The sequence below is a fragment of the Bufo bufo genome, chromosome 2 (assembly GCF_905171765.1).
Source record: "Bufo bufo chromosome 2, aBufBuf1.1, whole genome shotgun sequence".
In the NCBI taxonomy this organism is placed as follows: domain Eukaryota; kingdom Metazoa; phylum Chordata; class Amphibia; order Anura; family Bufonidae; genus Bufo; species Bufo bufo.
In genome coordinates, this window is record NC_053390.1 from 401625761 (window position 1) to 401644223 (window position 18463).

General features: G+C 49.4%; 1 protein-coding gene across 3 annotated transcripts in view; it reads left to right on the plus strand.

Moving 5' to 3' along the window:
• Nucleotides 1–18463, plus strand: part of LOC120989268 (prostaglandin reductase 1-like) — a 181541-nt gene that overhangs the window by 76672 nt on the left and 86406 nt on the right. For all 3 annotated transcript variants that reach the window (XM_040417258.1, XM_040417259.1, XM_040417260.1), the window contains one exon: nucleotides 1495–1612. In XM_040417258.1, coding sequence (XP_040273192.1) covers nucleotides 1495–1612 — 118 coding nt within the window. The remainder of the gene's footprint in view (nucleotides 1–1494; nucleotides 1613–18463) is intronic.

Sequence of the window (18463 nt, forward strand, 5' to 3'; positions counted from 1 at the left end):
CTAATAAAAAATTACAGGGAATGTCACAGGTATTTGGGATGAGGAAACGTTATACAGGAGACTTACCACCGGTAATGTCACTGTCCAAAGCGTCTACGTAAAAAATACACTAGATGTCACAGATACATTTTTTCAGCGCACACGTTACACTGGAGGTGTGGCGCAGCTAATGTCACTGTCCGCAGCAGTCACCGTCTATTGAAAAAGTACACTGGATGTCACAGATGAATTTATTTCAGCTCACACATTATACTGCATATGTGGCGCTGGTAATGTCACTGTCAGAAGCGGACACAGTCTATTGAAAAAGTACACTGGATGTCACAGATATTTTTTGGATGCGCACACTTTACACTTGAGATGTGGCGCAGCTAATGTCACTGTCCGCAGAGGACACAGTCTACGGAAAAAGTACACTAGATGTTACAGATTTTTTTGGATGTGCACAATTTACACAGGAGATGTGGCGCAGCTAATGTCGCTGTCTGCAGCTGCCTAACTATTGTACACTATTTAGCACAGTTTGCGCTAAAAAAAGATATTGCTGCCACACACAATAATCTTTAAAAGGACTTTTAGGTCTCTGAAAAGTTTTGGTGGTAAAAATATTTTTATATCACTCACTACACTCTCTGTCCCTTCCTCAGCACAGCTCTCCCTGACTAAGAATGAGCCGAACATGCATCATCGGGTGCTATGTAGCACCCGATGACGCGTTCCGGCCAGCCAATCACTGTAATGCCAGCAGCCAACATGGCATTACAGTGAGGGCAGTACTTACCTGCATGTTTATTGGCTGTGTAGCAGCCAAGAAACGTGTGGGGCGGAGACTCGAACATTGTGCTCAAGCAAATGCGGTATTCGGCCGAATACCGCCATGTGACGAGCAACGAGATGCTCGAGCGGAACTGGTGTTCAGCCGAGCATGCTCGATCATCAGTGGTCAGTCAGCAGCAGCAGCTCTTATATAATACTATTTGAGACTTATAGATTTTATCTGTAACAGTGTAGAGGGCATAGGCCATATTAAATTAAATATCAATGGGGCATGTGATAAAAGAATAGGTAGTGTACCGTATATGTCAAGTTTATAGCTAGTTAGTGTTATATGCCAGTACTTTGCTTGCAACTCTCCACATATAACACTCCCCACCCACGCTGCTTGTACTGTGCCTAGGGGTAGATTGGCCATAGACTTTACAGGGAAATTTCCTGGTGGGCTGATGCTTAGGGGGCCGCCTGAGTCCTCCTCATGGCCAGCCAGTGGAAGTTTTTGGGGATGTATTTTGTGATGGACTATGGTATTTGGCTCTGTTGGGGTGGTATAATATGGTATTGCTGGCTCTGCCTTCCATCAATTTGGACCAAACTCCAAAACGGTGCCACTTTTAGTATTTTTTCCAGGGCCACTTTAAGTTCTCAGTCCGCCCCTGACTGTGTCACTGGTGTGTTTTAGACTTTGTGATTTATCAGCACTATTCTGTATTTTATTAGTTTAACTGCATATTTTGGCCTTTTGGAAATCTGCAATCCTAAGGAAGGAGATGTAGTTCTTGTCAATAGTGCTGCTGGAGCAGTCGGATCAGTTGTAGGACAGATCGCCAAGTTAAAAGTAAGTAAATGTGAAAGCTAACCCACTGTTTTTCATTAAAACTTAATTTATTTCATAGTGCATTTCAGATGACTTTCTTCCAAACCTGGTAAAATTAAGATAGCATTTTGTTTTACTGTCCTGTAGTTAATAGTCAAAGGCGTTGGGCGATCTCACATTTTGATGGCATATCAGTAGGATTTGTCACCAATGTCCGATTGGTGCGGGTCCCACCTCTGGGACCTGCATCTTTCTCTAGAACTGTCACACTGGTGACAGGTTTGAGAAGATCTGAAAGATTATCTGCTCATTAGTGATCTGACAGCATCTTTTGGTTTAACTTTGTCTGTGTGTTGCTTGTATGTCCACACCTCCTGTTCAGGTGTGGATCATGTGACCTTTACCTTCCCCTATTTAGTTTGACTCCACCCATCACTCCTTGCTCTGGATAGCTTCATTTGGTGTTGGAAGAGCTGGAGTGTGGTTTTAGTTGAAGTCCTGATCATCCATCATCCATCATCCTTAGAAGTTAAGTATTCCGATTGTTGTGTTTTGTATTCCTCCCCCCCCCCCTCTGTTGTTTACTAGGCCTCAGTGAGACGCTGGTTCCTTCACCAGGGAAGGAGCGGGTTGTCTCTGCCCTGTCATAAGTCTAGGGCATCTGAGGGCCACCAGGGTTTTCTAGGTTCCTGTGTATGGACATCTCTACCATCGAGAGGTGCCCATACGGATAGGAGTTAGGGCCAGGAGCAGGGTTTCATAGGTGGTGACCCTTTTCCTTCCCTAGCGGTGAGGCCTAGTGTCTTTTCCCTTCCGTCTTGTTGTCTTTTGGTGTTCTCCCCTACAACATCCGTGACATTATCCAGAGCCAATACCGCGATTTTTTGTTCTGATCTGTGCAGCTATGGATGCTATGACTGTACTGGTCGAACAGATGCAGAATCTGACTTTGGAGGTAGCAGACCTCCGTGCGATGGTTTTGCAAATTCAGAGCCCACAGGCTGCTGGTTCCGGTGGTGGGTTCCAGGCCTGCCCTGAACCGAAGGTGGTTCTCCCGGACAGGTTTTCCGGGGGTGGTGACAATTTCATCCGGTTCAGGGAGTCATGTAAATTATACTTTAGGCTTCGTCCATACTCTTGGGCTTTTTCTCTGCCGACCGGATCACCGTCCCTCCGGTCGGTGGATGAATTCTTTAGAGCCTTGGGTCTAATCTATGATGACCCGGATCGGATCTCTCAGGCCGAGACCAAGTTACGGGGTTTGCGGCAGGGAGAACGTTCTGCGGAGACCTTTTGCTCTGAATTTAGGAGATGGGCTACGGATACAGAGTGGAACGATTCTGCTCTCCGTAGCCAATTCTGCCAGGGTCTCTCTGAGAGACTGCAGGACGCATTGGCTTTTCATGAAAATCCTGAGTCATTGGAAGCAGCTATGTCCCTTGCTGTACGTCTTGATAGACGCCTGAGGGCGAGATCTAGGGGTCCTCAACTGTCCAATAAGGGTACTGCTTCCTTTGACACTTATGGTGGAGAGACTCGGGTGGTTGTGCCTTGTGATGAGCCTATGCAGTTAGGAGGAGCTACTCCTGGAACTACTGGCAAAAGCTTGGGTCGTGTGAAAGGAGTCTGCTTTTGTTGTGGCAAGAAGGGACATTTTGTGAATATTTGTCCGTACTTGCAGCATCAAGGTATAAACTAGGGTTGTCCCGATACCGATACTAGTATCGGTATCGGGACCGATTCCGAGTTTTCTCGGCGGTACTCAGCCGCCGATACCCCGCCCCGATACATAAATAGAATACTATGGGCGTAACTATGGGCGGGGCCCGGTGCAGTCACTGTACTCTTACACCGGGCCCCGCCGCTCACCGAAGTATTTATAAACGTGAATCCTTATCCTGTTGTTAAGTTGAACTAACGCTGCCCTCTCCCATGTTCCCCTGTATCCCCACAGCACTTACTTAAGCTTCCATAGCAGGCAGAGCAGACGGCAGCAGTAACGTCACTCACTGACGTAGAGCGCCTGCTCCGCCCACTTTATGAGTGAAGCAGGCGGAGCAGGCGCGCGACGTCAGTGAGTGACGTTACTGGTGCCGTCCGCTCTGCCTGCTATGGAAGCTTAAGTAAGTGCTGTGGGGATACAGGGGGATACAGGGGAACATGGGAGAGGGCAGCGTTAGTTCAACTTAACAACAGGATAAGGATTCACGTTTATAAATACTTCGGTGAGCGGCGGGGCCCGGTGTATTGGGGGACACTGTTATGAGGGGGATCTGTGGATGACATATAGCAGTGTCATCCACAGATCCTCCCCATAACAGTTCCATCCACAGATCCCCCACCAAATAACAATGCCATCCTCAGATCCCCCCACCCCATAACAATGCCATCCACAGATATCCCACCCCATAGCAGTACCATCCACAGATCCCCATAACAGTGCCATCCACAGATCCCCCATAACAGTGCCATCCACAGATCCCCCATAACAGTGCCATCCACAGATCCCCATAACAGTGCCATCCACAGATCCCCATAACAGTGCCATCCACAGATCCCCATAACAGTGCCATCCACAGATCCCCCATAACAGCACCATCCACAGATCCCCATAACAGTGCCATCCACAGATCCCCCATAACAGTGCCATCCACAGATCCCCCATAACAGTGCCATCCACAGATCCCCATAACAGTGCCATCCACAGATCCCCATAACAGTGCCATCCACAGATCCCCCATAACAGCACCATCCACAGATCCCCATAACAGCGCCATCCACAGATCCCCCATAACAGTGCCATCCACAGATCCCCCATAACAGTGCCATCCACAGATCCCCCATAACAGTGCCATCCACAGATCCCCCATAACAGTGCCATCCACAGGTCCCCCATAACAGTGCCATCCACAGATCCCCCACATGACAGTGCGTCATCCACAGATCCACAGATCCCCCAAAACGGTCACATGACATTTAAAAAAAGTATCGGTATTCGGTATCGGTGACTACTTGAAAAAAAGTATCGGTACTTGTACTCGGTCCTAAAAAAGTGGTATCGGGACAACCCTAGTATAAACCAAAGAAAAAAAAAGTTTAATCCCCAAATTACTATTGGAAGTGTGGGTGGGCAGCAAGAAAATCTACTTTTGTCTTTTACTGGTAGTACCCGTTTTCTCCTGTCAGCCGAGGTGGCGCTAGAGTCCAAAACTGTGAAAATCAAAGCTTTTATCGACAGTGGGGCAGGAGTTAACTTGATTGATGGACAGTTTGTACGCATTCACGGGTTGACTACTAATGCATTAGAGAATAGTATTTCTGTCTTTGCAATTGACTCAGCACCTCTCGCCCAAAAATGCCTGTCGCAGGTAGTGAATGACATTCATTTAAGAGTGGGTGATTTGCATCAGGAATCTATCTCCTGTTATGTGTTGGAGGGTCTGCCAGCTCCGTTGGTGTTGGGCTTACCATGGTTAAGCAAACATAACCCTAACATCGATTGGCAGGCGAGACAGATTCTCGAGTGGAGTAATTTTTGCATGGACAACTGTCTTAATGCATCGTTCTCTATGGTTACCACTAAAACTGTACCCTCGTTCATTTCTGAATTTTCTGATGTATTTTCTGAGAATCGTAATCAGGAGTTGCCTCCGCACCGGGAGTATGACTGTCCTGTCAATCTTATTCCCGGAGCTAAATTGCCCAAATCTCGGTTGTATAATCTTTCGGAACCCGAAAGAAAGGCTATGCGAGAGTATATCACCGAGAGTTTGGCAAAGGGACATATTAGACCATCCAAGTCCCCAGTGGCTGCTGGAATTTTATTTGTAAAGAAAAAGGATGGTACCCTGAGACCATGTCTGGACTTCTGTGAGCTCAATCGTATTACCGTCCGTGATCCTTACCCCCTTCCTTTGATTCCGGATTTGTTTAGTCAGATTGTTGGTGCCAAGGTGTTCTCTAAATTGGATCTGAGGGGGGCATATAATCTGGTAAGGATCAAGGAGGGGGATGAATGGAAGACCGCTTTTAATACCCCTGAGGATTTTGAAAACCTGGTCATGCCCTTTGGGTTAACCAATGCTCCTGTGGTTTTTCAACACTTTGTCAATGACATCTTTCATCATCTGGTGGGGAGGTTTGTCATGGTATACCTTGATGACATACTAATTTATTCGCCTAATATGGAGAATCATCAGGATCATGTGAAACAGGTGTTACAGATCCTAAGAGAGAATAAGTTGTATGCTAAGATGGAAAAGTGTGTATTTGCTGTACAGGAAGTGCAATTTCTGGGTTACCTGCTCTCATCCTCAGGTTTTCGTATGGATCCCGAGAAGGTCAGTGCCGTGTTGGACTGGGATCGACCCGAAAATCTGAAAGCGCTTATGCGGTTTTTGGGGTTTACCAACTACTACCGTAAATTTATCTTGAACTATTTATCGGTGGTTAAACCTTTAACAGACATGACTAGGAAAGGTGCTGATATTTCTATCTGGTCTGATGCGGCATTACAGGCCTTTTCTGCTGTGAAAGAATGTTTTGCTTCGGCCCCTATTCTGGTGCAACCGGACGTGTCTCAGCTATTTATTGTTGAGGTTGACGTGTCAGAGGTTGGGGTAGGAGCAATATTGTCGCAGGGTCCTTCACCCAGTAAATGGCGCGCATGTGCATTTTTCTCTAAAAAACTTTCAACAGTTGAAAGGAATTATGATGTGGGGAATAGGGAATTGTTGGCCATTAAGTTGGCGTTTGAGGAATGATGGCATTGGTTAGAAGGAGCAATTCATCATATTACGGTAATTACGGATCACAAGAATCTGGCCTACTTGGAGTCGGCTAAGCGACTGAACCCAAGGCAGGCCAGATGGTCATTGTTTTTCACCAGATTTAACTTCATCGTCACTTACCGCCCTGGGGTTAAGAACGTCAAGGCGGATGATGCTTTGTCACATAGCTTTCCTGGGGGGGGGTGAGTTTAATGACCCTAGTCCCATTTTATCTGAAGGGGTAGTTATTTCCGCTCTTTATCCTGATCTCGAGGCCAGGGTGTTGGAGGCACAGGAGGATGCTCCGGACTCTTGTCCTCAGGTCTTGTCCTCTTGTCCTGTTTTTTCCCCCCGAATTACGTCACAAGGTGTTCAAGGAACATCACTGTACGGTGCTTGCTGGGCACCCTGGGAGCAGATCGACTATCGATCTCATCTCTCGCAGATTCTGGTGGCCGGGGTTGCGTAAGTGTATTGAGGACTATGTGTCAGCCTGTGGTACCTGTGCACGTGCTAAGGTGACACATACTCGGCCTTCCGGATCTCTGCTTCCATTGCCCATCCCGTCCAGACCTTGGACCCATTTGTCCATGGATTTTATCATGGATTTACCGAATTCTTCAGGAAAGACCGTGATTTTGGTGGTTGTCGATCGTTTTAGTAAAATTGCACACTTTATTGCATTACCTAGTCTACCCAATGCTAAAACTCTTGCGCAGGTGTTTGTCGACAACATTGTGAAACTACATGACATTCCCTCTGATGTGGTGTCCGATAGAGGGACTCAGTTTGTTTCCAGATTCTGGAAAGCGTTCTGTACTCAGAGAATCTGGCTTCACGTCAGCAGAGAATCAGTCTCTTCATGCCATAGCAAAGAATCTGGCTTCATGTCAGCAGAGAATCATTCTCTTCATGCCATAGCAGAGAATCTGGCTTCATGTCACCCACCACTGGAACAGGCCACTGTCACATATTTAGGCCCCGGCACCCAGACAGAGGAGAGAGGTCCCGTAACAGAGAATCTGGCCTTATGTCAGCACAGAATCTGTCTTCATGTCATAGCAGAGAATCAGGCTTCACGTCACCCACCACTGGAACAGGCCACTGTCACATATTTAGGCCCAGGCACCCAGGCAGAGGAGAGAGGTCCCGTAACAGAGAATCTGGCCTTATGTCAGCGCAGATCAGTCTTCATGTCATAGCAGAGAATCAGGCTTCACGTCACCCACCACTGGAACAGGCCACTGTCACATATTTAGGCCCAGGCACCCAGGCAGAGGAGAGAGGTCCCGTAACAGAGAATCTGGCCTTATGTCAGCACAGAATCTATCTTCATGTCATAGCAGAGAATCCGGCTTCACGTCACCCACCACTGGAACAGGCCACTGTCACATATTTAGGCCCAGGCACCTAGGCAGAGGAGAGAGGTCCCGTAACAGAGAATCTGGCCTTATGTCAGCACAGAATCTGTCTTCATGTCATAGCAGAGAATCAGGCTTGACGTCACCCACCACTGGAACAGGCCACTGTCACATATTTAGGCCCAGGCACCCAGGCAGTGGAGAGAGGTCCCGTAACAGAGAATATGGCCTTATGTCAGCACAGAATCTGTCTTCATGTCATAGCAGAGAATCAGGCTTCACGTCACCCACCACTGGAACAGGCCACTGTCACATATTTAGGCCCAGGCACCCAGGCAGAGGAGAGAGGTCCCGTAACAGAGAATCTGGCCTTATGTCAGCGCAGATCAGTCTTCATGTCATAGCAGAGAATCAGGCTTCACGTCACCCACCACTGGAACAGGCCACTGTCACATATTTAAGCCAAGGCACCCAGGCAGAGAAGAGAGGTCCCGTAACAGAGAATCTGGCCTTATGTCAGCACAGAATCTATCTTCATGTCATAGCAGAGAATCCGGCTTCACGTCACCCACCACTGGAACAGGCCACTGTCACATATTTAGGCCCAGGCACCTAGGCAGAGGAGAGAGGTCCCGTAACAGAGAATCTGGCCTTATGTCAGCACAGAATCTGTCTTCATGTCATAGCAGAGAATCAGGCTTGACGTCACCCACCACTGGAACAGGCCACTGTCACATATTTAGGCCCAGGCACCCAGGCAGAGGAGAGAGGTCCCGTAACAGAGAATCTGGCCTTATGTCAGCGCAGAATCAGTCTTCATGTTATAGCAGAGAATCAGGCTTCACGTCACCCACCACTGGAACAGGCCACTGTCACATATTTAGGCCCAGGCACCCAGGCAGAGGAGAGAGGTCCCGTAACAGAGAATCTGGCCTTATGTCAGCACAGAATCTGTCTTCATGTCATATCAGAGAATCAGGCTTCACGTCACCCACCACTGGAACAGGCCACTGTCACATATTTAGGCCCAGGCACCCAGGCAGAGGAGAGAGGTCCCGTAACAGAGAATCTGGCCTTATGTCAGCGCAGATCAGTCTTCATGTCATAGCAGAGAATCAGGCTTCACGTCACCCACCACTGGAACAGGCCACTGTCACATATTTAGGCCCAGGCAGAGGAGAGAGGTCCCGTAACAGAGAATCTGGCCTTATGTCAGCACAGAATCTATCTTCATGTCATAGCAGAGAATCAGGCTTCACGTCACCCACCACTGGAACAGGCCACTGTCACATATTTAGGCCCAGGCACCCAGGCAGAGGAGAGAGGTCCCGTAACAGAGAATCTGGCCTTATGTCAGCACAGAATCTGTCTTCATGTCATAGCAGAGAATCAGGCTTCACGTCACCCACCACTGGAACAGGCCACTGTCACATATTTAGGCCCAGGCACCCAGGCAAAGGAGAGAGGTCCCGTAACAGAGAATCTGGCCTTATGTCAGCACAGAATCTATCTTCATGTCATAGCAGAGAATCCGGCTTCACGTCACCCACCACTGGAACAGGCCACTGTCACATATTTAGGCCCAGGCACCTAGGCAGAGGAGAGAGGTCCCGTAACAGAGAATCTGGCCTTATGTCAGCACAGAATCTGTCTTCATGTCATAGCAGAGAATCAGGCTTGACGTCACCCACCACTGGAACAGGCCACTGTCACATATTTAGGCCCAGGCACCCAGGCAGAGGAGAGAGGTCCCGTAACAGAGAATATGGCCTTATGTCAGCACAGAATCGGTCTTCATGTCATAGCAGAGAATCAGGCTTCACGTCACCCACCACTGGAACAGGCCACTGTCACATATTTAGGCCCAGGCACCCAGGCAGAGGAGAGAGGTCCCGTAACAGAGAATCTGGCCTTATGTCAGCGCAGATCAGTCTTCATGTCATAGCAGAGAATCAGGCTTCACGTCACCCACCACTGGAACAGGCCACTGTCACATATTTAAGCCAAGGCACCCAGGCAGAGAAGAGAGGTCCCGTAACAGAGAATCTGGCCTTATGTCAGCACAGAATCTATCTTCATGTCATAGCAGAGAATCCGGCTTCACGTCACCCACCACTGGAACAGGCCACTGTCACATATTTAGGCCCAGGCACCTAGGCAGAGGAGAGAGGTCCCGTAACAGAGAATCTGGCCTTATGTCAGCACAGAATCTGTCTTCATGTCATAGCAGAGAATCAGGCTTGACGTCACCCACCACTGGAACAGGCCACTGTCACATATTTAGGCCCAGGCACCCAGGCAGAGGAGAGAGGTCCCGTAACAGAGAATCTGGCCTTATGTCAGCGCAGAATCAGTCTTCATGTTATAGCAGAGAATCAGGCTTCACGTCACCCACCACTGGAACAGGCCACTGTCACATATTTAGGCCCAGGCACCCAGGCAGAGGAGAGAGGTCCCGTAACAGAGAATCTGGCCTTATGTCAGCACAGAATCTGTCTTCATGTCATATCAGAGAATCAGGCTTGACGTCACCCACCACTGGAACAGGCCACTGTCACATATTTAGGCCCAGGCACCCAGGCAGAGGAGAGAGGTCCCGTAACAGAGAATCTGGCCTTATGTCAGCGCAGATCAGTCTTCATGTCATAGCAGAGAATCAGGCTTCACGTCACCCACCACTGGAACAGGCCACTGTCACATATTTAGGCCCAGGCACCTAGGCAGAGGAGAGAGGTCCCGTAACAGAGAATCTGGCCTTATGTCAGCACAGAATCTGTCTTCATGTCATAGCAGAGAATCAGGCTTGACGTCACCCACCACTGGAACAGGCCACTGTCACATATTTAGGCCCAGGCACCCAGGCAGAGGAGAGAGGTCCCGTAACAGAGAATATGGCCTTATGTCAGCACAGAATCGGTCTTCATGTCATAGCAGAGAATCAGGCTTCACGTCACCCACCACTGGAACAGGCCACTGTCACATATTTAGGCCCAGGCACCCAGGCAGAGGAGAGAGGTCCCGTAACAGAGAATCTGGCCTTATGTCAGCGCAGATCAGTCTTCATGTCATAGCAGAGAATCAGGCTTCACGTCACCCACCACTGGAACAGGCCACTGTCACATATTTAAGCCAAGGCACCCAGGCAGAGAAGAGAGGTCCCGTAACAGAGAATCTGGCCTTATGTCAGCACAGAATCTATCTTCATGTCATAGCAGAGAATCCGGCTTCACGTCACCCACCACTGGAACAGGCCACTGTCACATATTTAGGCCCAGGCACCTAGGCAGAGGAGAGAGGTCCCGTAACAGAGAATCTGGCCTTATGTCAGCGCAGAATCTGTCTTCATGTCATAGCAGAGAATCAGGCTTGACGTCACCCACCACTGGAACAGGCCACTGTCACATATTTAGGCCCAGGCACCCAGGCAGAGGAGAGAGGTCCCGTAACAGAGAATCTGGCCTTATGTCAGCGCAGAATCAGTCTTCATGTCATAGCAGAGAATCAGGCTTCACGTCACCCACCACTGGAACAGGCCACTGTCACATATTTAGGCCCAGGCACCCAGGCAGAGGAGAGAGGTCCCGTAACAGAGAATCTGGCCTTATGTCAGCACAGAATCTGTCTTCATGTCATATCAGAGAATCAGGCTTGACGTCACCCACCACTGGAACAGGCCACTGTCACATATTTAGGCCCAGGCACCCAGGCAGAGGAGAGAGGTCCCGTAACAGAGAATCTGGCCTTATGTCAGCGCAGATCAGTCTTCATGTCATAGCAGAGAATCAGGCTTCACGTCACCCACCACTGGAACAGGCCACTGTCACATATTTAGGCCCAGGCAGAGGAGAGAGGTCCCGTAACAGAGAATCTGGCCTTATGTCAGCACAGAATCTATCTTCATGTCATAGCAGAGAATCAGGCTTCACGTCACCCACCACTGGAACAGGCCACTGTCACATATTTAGGCCCAGGCACCCAGTCAGAGGAGAGAGGTCCCGTAACAGAGAATCTGGCCTTATGTCAGCACAGAATCTGTCTTCATGTCATAGCAGAGAATCAGGCTTCACGTCACCCACCACTGGAACAGGCCACTGTCACATATTTAGGCCCAGGCACCCAGGCAGAGGAGAGAGGTCCCGTAACAGTGAATCTGGCCTTATGTCAGCACAGAATCTGTCTTCATGTCATAGCAGAGAATCAGGCTTCACGTCACCCACCACTGGAACAGGCCACTGTCACACATTTAGATCCAGGCAGAGGAGAGAGGTCCCGTAACAGAGAATCTGGCCTTATGTCAGCGCAGAATCAGTCTTCATGTCATAGCAGAGAATCAGGCTTCACGTCACCCACCACTGGAACAGGCCACTGTCACATATTTAGGCCCAGGCACCCAGGCAGAGGAGAGAGGTCCCGTAACAGAGAATCTGGCCTTATGTCAGCACAGAATCTGTCTTCATGTCATAGCAGAGAATCAGGCTTCACGTCACCCACCACTGGAACAGGCCACTGTCACACATTTAGGCCCAGGCACCCAGACAGAGGAGAGGTTCATTCAACTTTGGGTTGCCCCGCAATATAATGGTAAAATGAAAATAAAAATAGGATTGAATGAGGAAGTGCCCTGGAGTAGAATAATATATTGTTAAGGGGAGGTAGTTAATATCTAATCTGCACAAGGGATGGACAGGTCCTGTGGGATCCATGCCTGGTTCATTTTTATGAATGTCAGCTTGTCCACATTGGCTGTAGACAGGCGGCTGCGTTTGTCTGTAATGACGCCCCCTGCCGTGCTGAATACACTTTCAGACAAAACGCTGGCCGCCGGGCAGGCCAGCACCTCCAAGGCATAAAAGGCTAGCTCTGGCCATGTGGACAATTTTCGAGACCCAGAAGTTGAATGGGGCCGAACCATCAGTCAGTACGTGGAGGGGTGTGCACAGGTACTGTTCCACCATGTTAGTGAAATGTTGCCTCCTGCTTACACGTTCCGTATCAGGTGGTGGTGCAGTTAGCTGTGGCGTGGTGACAAAACTTTTCCACATCTCTGCCATGCTAACCCTGCCCTCAGAGGAGCTGGCCGTGACACAGCTGCATTGGCGACCTCTTGCTCCTCCTCTGCCTTCGCCTTGGGCTTCCACTTGTTCCCCTGTGACATTTGGGAATGCTCTCAGTAGCGCGTCTACCAACGTGCGCTTGTACTCACGCATCTTCCTATCACGCTCAAGTGTAGGAAGTAAGGTGGCACATTGTCTTTGTACCGGGGATCCAGCAGGGTGGCAACCCAGTAGTCCGCACACGTTAAAATGTGGGCAACTCTGCTGTCGTTGTGCAGGCACTGCAGCATGTAGTCGCTCATGTGTGCCAGGCTGCCCAGAGGTAAGGACAAGCTGTCCTCTGTGGGAGGCGTATCGTCATCGTCCTGTGTTTCCCCCCAGCCACGCACCAGTGATGGGCCCGAGCTGCTTTGGGTGCCACCCCGCTGTGAACATGCTTCATCCTCATCCTCTTTCACCTCCTCCTCATCCTCGTCCTCCTCATCCTCCAGTAGTGGGCCCTGTCTGGCCACATTTGTACCTGGCCTCTGGTGTCGCAAAAAACCTCCCTCTGAGTCACTTCGAAGAGACTGGCCTGAAAGTGCTAAAAATGACCCCTCTTCCTCCTCTTCCTCCTGGGCCACCTCCTCTTCCATCATCGCCCTAAGTGTTTTCTCAAGAAGACATAGAAGTGGTATTGTAACGCTGATAACGGCGTCATCGCCACTGGCCATGTTGGTGGAGTACTCGAAACAACGCAACAGGGCACACAGGTCTCGCATGGAGGCCCAGTCATTGGTGGTGAAGTGTGTCTGATCCGCAGTGCGACTGACCCGTGCGTGCTGCAGCTGAAACTCCACTATGGCCTGCTGCTGCTCGCACAGTCTGTCCAGCATATGCAAGGTGGAGTTCCACCTGGTGGGTACGTCGCATATGAGGCGGTGAGCGGGAAGGCCGAAGTTACGCTGTAGCGCAGACAGGCGAGCAGCGGCAGGGTGTGAACGCCGGAAGCGCGAACAGACGGCCCGCACTTTATGCAGCAGCTCTGACATGTCGGGGTAGTTGCGAATGAACTTCTGCACCACCAAATTCAGCACATGCGCCAGGCAAGGGATGTGCGTCAAACCGGCTAGTCCCAGAGCTGCAACGAGATTTCGCCATTATCGCACACCACCAGGCCGGGCTTGAGGCTCACCGGCAGCAACCACTCGTCGGTCTGTTGTTCTATACCCCGCCACAACTCCTGTGCGGTGTGGGGCCTGTCCCCCAAACATATGAGTTTCAGAATGGCCTGCTGACATTTACCCCGGGCTGTGCTGAAGTTGGTGGTGAAGGTGTGTGGCTGACTGGATGAGCAGGTGGAAGAAGAGGAGGAGTAAGCTGAGTAGAAGGAGGAGGAGGAGACAGGAGGCAAAGAATGTTGCCCTGCGATCCTTGGCGGCGGAAGGACGTGCGCCAAACAGCTCTCCGCCTGGGGCCCAGCCACCACTACATTTACCCAGTGTGCAGTTAGGGAGATATAGCGTCTCTGGCCGTGCTTACTGGTCCACGTATCTGTGGTTAGGTGGACCTTGCCACAGATGGCGTTGCGCAGTGCACACTTGATTTTATCGGACACTTGTTTGTGCAGGGAAGGCACGGCTCTCTTGGAGAAGTAGTGGCGGCTGGGAACAACATACTGTGGGACAGCAAGTGACATGAGCTGTTTGAAGCTGTGTGTGTCCACCAGCCTAAATGACAGCATTTCATATGCCAGTAGTTTAGAAATGCTGGCATTCAGGGCCAGGGATCGAGGGTGGCTAGGTGGGAATTTACGCTTTCTCTCAAATGTTTGTGAGATGGAGAGCTGAACGCTGCCGTGTGACATGGTTGAGATGCTTGGTGACGCAGGTGGTGGTGTTGGTGGTACATCCCTTGTTTGCTGGGCGGCAGGTGCCAACGTTCCTCCAGAGGCAGAGGATGAGGCCAAGGCGGCGGCAGCAGCAGCAGAAGAGGCCGAGGCGGCAGCAGCAGAAGAGGTAGCAGGGGGAGCCTGAGTGACTTCCTTGTTTTTAAGGTGTTTACTCCACTGCAGTTCATGCTTTGCATGCAGATGCCTGGTCATGCAGGTTGTGCTAAGGTTCAGAACGTTAATGCCTCGCATCAGGCTCTGATGGCACAGCGTGCAAACCACTCGGGTCTTGTCGTCAGCACATTGTTTGAAGAAGTGCCATGCCAGGGAACTCCTTGAAGCTGCCTTTGGGGTGCTCGGTCCCAGATGGCGGCGGTCAGTAGCAGGCGGAGTCTCTTGGCGGCGGGTGTTCTGATTTTGCCCACTGCTCCCTCTTTTGCTACGCTGTTGGCTCGGTCTCACCACTGCCTCTTCCTCCGAACTGTGAAAGTCAGTGGCACGACCTTCATTCCATGTGGGGTCTAGGACCTCATCGTCCCCTGCATCGTCTTCCACCCAGTCTTGATCCCTGACCTCCTGTTCAGTCTGCACACTGAAGAAAGACGCAGCAGTTGGCACCTGTGTTTCATCATCATCAGAGACGTGCTGAGGTGGTATTCCCATGTCCTCATCATCAGGAAAAATAAGTGGTTGTGCGTTAGTGCATTCCATCTCTTCCACCCCTGGGGAAGGGCTAGGTGGATGCCCTTGGGAAACCCTGCCAGCAGAGTCTTCAAACAGCATAGGAGACTGCTGCATAACTTGAGGCTCAGACAGTTTCCCTGATATGCATGGGGGTGATGTGACAGACTGATGGGCTTGGTTTTCATGCGCCATCTGTGCGCTTTCTGCAGAAGACTGGGTGGGAGATAATGTGAACGTGCTGGATCCACTGTCGGCCACCCAATTGACTAATGCCTGTACCTGCTCAGGCCTTACCATCCTTAGAACGGCATTGGGCCCCACCAAATATCGCTGTAAATTCTGCTGGCTACTGGGACCTGAGGTAGTTGGTTCACTAGGACGTGTGGCTGTGGCAGAACGGCCACGTCCTCTCCCAGCACCAGAGGGTCCACTAACACCACCACGACCATGTCCACGTCCGCGTCCCTTATTAGATGTTTTCCTCATTGTTCCCGTTCACCACAATTTTGAGAATGGCAAATTTGGGAATAGTTTTTCAACCCAGAACAAAAAGTGTGCTTTTACGGTCACTACAAATAACTTGACCAGCTAAAACAGTACAGATTTGGTTGAATAGAAATGTGAGGCCTGTTTTTTTTTTGCGCTGTGTGACAGGTATAGGTTTAATCACAGAATCAGACTTCTATCTGAACGGTAGCGTGTGTCTTAGGTTTTTCTGAATGACACTATCAGCACCTTCAATGTAAGATATCCTTTTTGGGATAGATTTCAAGTAGGCCTCATATAGCAGAAACTAGTTATTTTGAGAATGGCAAATTTGGGAATAGTTTTTCAACCCAGAACAAAAAATGTGCTTTTACGGTCACTACAAATAACTTGACCAGCTGAAACAGTACAGATTTGGTTGAATAGAAATGTCAGGCCTGTTTTTTTTTTGCGCTGTGTGACAGGTATAGGTTTAATCACAGAATCAGACTTCTATCTGCACGGTAGCGTGTATCTTAGGTTTTTCTGAATGACACTATCAGCACCTTCAATGTAAGATATCCTTTTTGGGATAGATTTCAAGTAGGCCTCATATAGCAGAAACTAGTTATTTTGAGAATGGCAAATTTGGGAATAGTTTTTCAACCCAGAACAAAAAGTGTGCTTTTACGGTCACTACAAATAACTTGACCAGCTATAACAGTACAGATTTGGTTGAATAGAAATGTCAGGCCTGTGGTTTTTTTTTGCGCTGTGTGACAGGTATAGGTTTAAATCACAGAATCAGACTTCTATCTGCACGGTAGCGTGTGTCTTAGGTTTTTCTGAATGACACTATCAGCACCTTCAATGTAAGATATCCTTTTTGGGATAGATTTCAAGTAGGCCTCATATAGCAGAAACTAGTTATTTTGAGAATGGCAAATTTGGGAATAGTTTTTCAACCCAGAACAAAAAATGTGCTTTTACGGTCACTACAAATAACTTGACCAGCTAAAACAGTACAGATTTGGTTGAATAGAAATGTCAGGTCTATTTTTTAGGCACTGGGTGACAGGCTCAACTTGCCCCTGATGCAGTATATGGCCAAAAAATAACCACACTATTGATGGTTAAATGCACTTGGGTGACACAGGCTCAGCCTGCACCAGATGTAGTATATGGCCAAAAAATAACCAGACTGTTGATGGTTAAATGCACTTCGGTGATACAGGCTCAGCCTGCAGCTGATGTAGTATATGGCCAAAAAATAACCAGACTGTTGATGGTTAAATGCACTTCGGTGACACAGGCTCAGCCTGCAGCTGATGTAGGATATAGCACAAAATAACCACACTATTGATGGTTAAATACACTTGGTGATAGCTTGTGCTGGCGCACCACAAGTCACAAAATGGCCGCCGATCACCCCAGAAAAAGTGATCTAAAAACGCTCTGGGCAGCCTCAAAAAAGTGAGCAAGTCGATATTAGCACTTCAATGATCCACAGCTGCAGATCGATCACAGAATGAAGTCTTTTGGAGGAGTTAATCTGCCTAATCTCGCCCTAACGTCACAGCTGCAACCTCTCCCTATGCTTGAATCAGCAGAGTGACGTGCAGCGCTACGTGACCCAAGCTTATATAGAGGCTGGGTCACATGCTGCACTGGCCAATCACAGCCATGCCAATAGTAGGCATGGCTGTGATGGCCTCTTGGGGCAAGTAGTATGACGTATGTTGATTGGCTGCTTTGCAGTCTTTCAAAAAGCGCCAAGAAAGCGCCGAACACCGAACCCGAACCCGGACTTTTACGAAAATGTTCGGGTCCGTGTCACGGACACCCCAAAATTCGGTACGAACCCGAACTATACAGTTCGGGTTCGCTCATCCCTATCCATAACGTATTTCATAAATCGTTGTTAAAGAAATGTGTTGAACCTGTTGAGTCGTCCTCCTTGCCTCCCGCTCATGTCATGGTGGACGGCAATTTGGAATTTCAGATCAGCAGGATTGTGGACTCCCGAGTTCTCCAGAGATCCCTCGAGTATCTCGTTCATTGGAGAGGGTACGGACCAGAGGAGAGGATGTGGGTTCCAGCGACCGATGTTAATGCTAGTCGTCTGGTGAGAGCATTCCACAGAGCTCATCCTGATAAGGTTGGTCCTGGGTGCCCGGAGGTCACCCGTAGAAGGAGGTGTACTGTCACATCGGTGACAGGTTTGAGAAGATCTGAAAGATTATCTGCTCATTAGTGATCTGACAGCATCTTTTGGTTTCACTTTGTCTGTGTGTTGCTTGTATGTCCACACCTCCTGTTCAGGTGTGGATCATGTGACCTTTACCTTCCCCTATTTAGTTTGACTCCACCCATCACTCCTTGCTCTGGATAGCTTCATTTGGTGTTGGAAGAGCTGGAGTGTGGTTCTAGTTGAAGTCCTGATCATCCATCATCCATCATCCTTAGAAGTTAAGTGTTCCGCTTGTTGTGTTTTGTATTCCTCCCCCCCCCCCTCTGTTGTTTACTAGGCCTCAGTGAGACGCTGGTTCCTTCACCAGGGAAGGAGCGGGTTGTCTCTGCCCTGTCATAAGTCTAGGGCATCTGAGGGCCACCATGGTTTTCTAGGTTCCTGTGTATGGGCATCTCTACCATCGAGAGGTGCCCATACG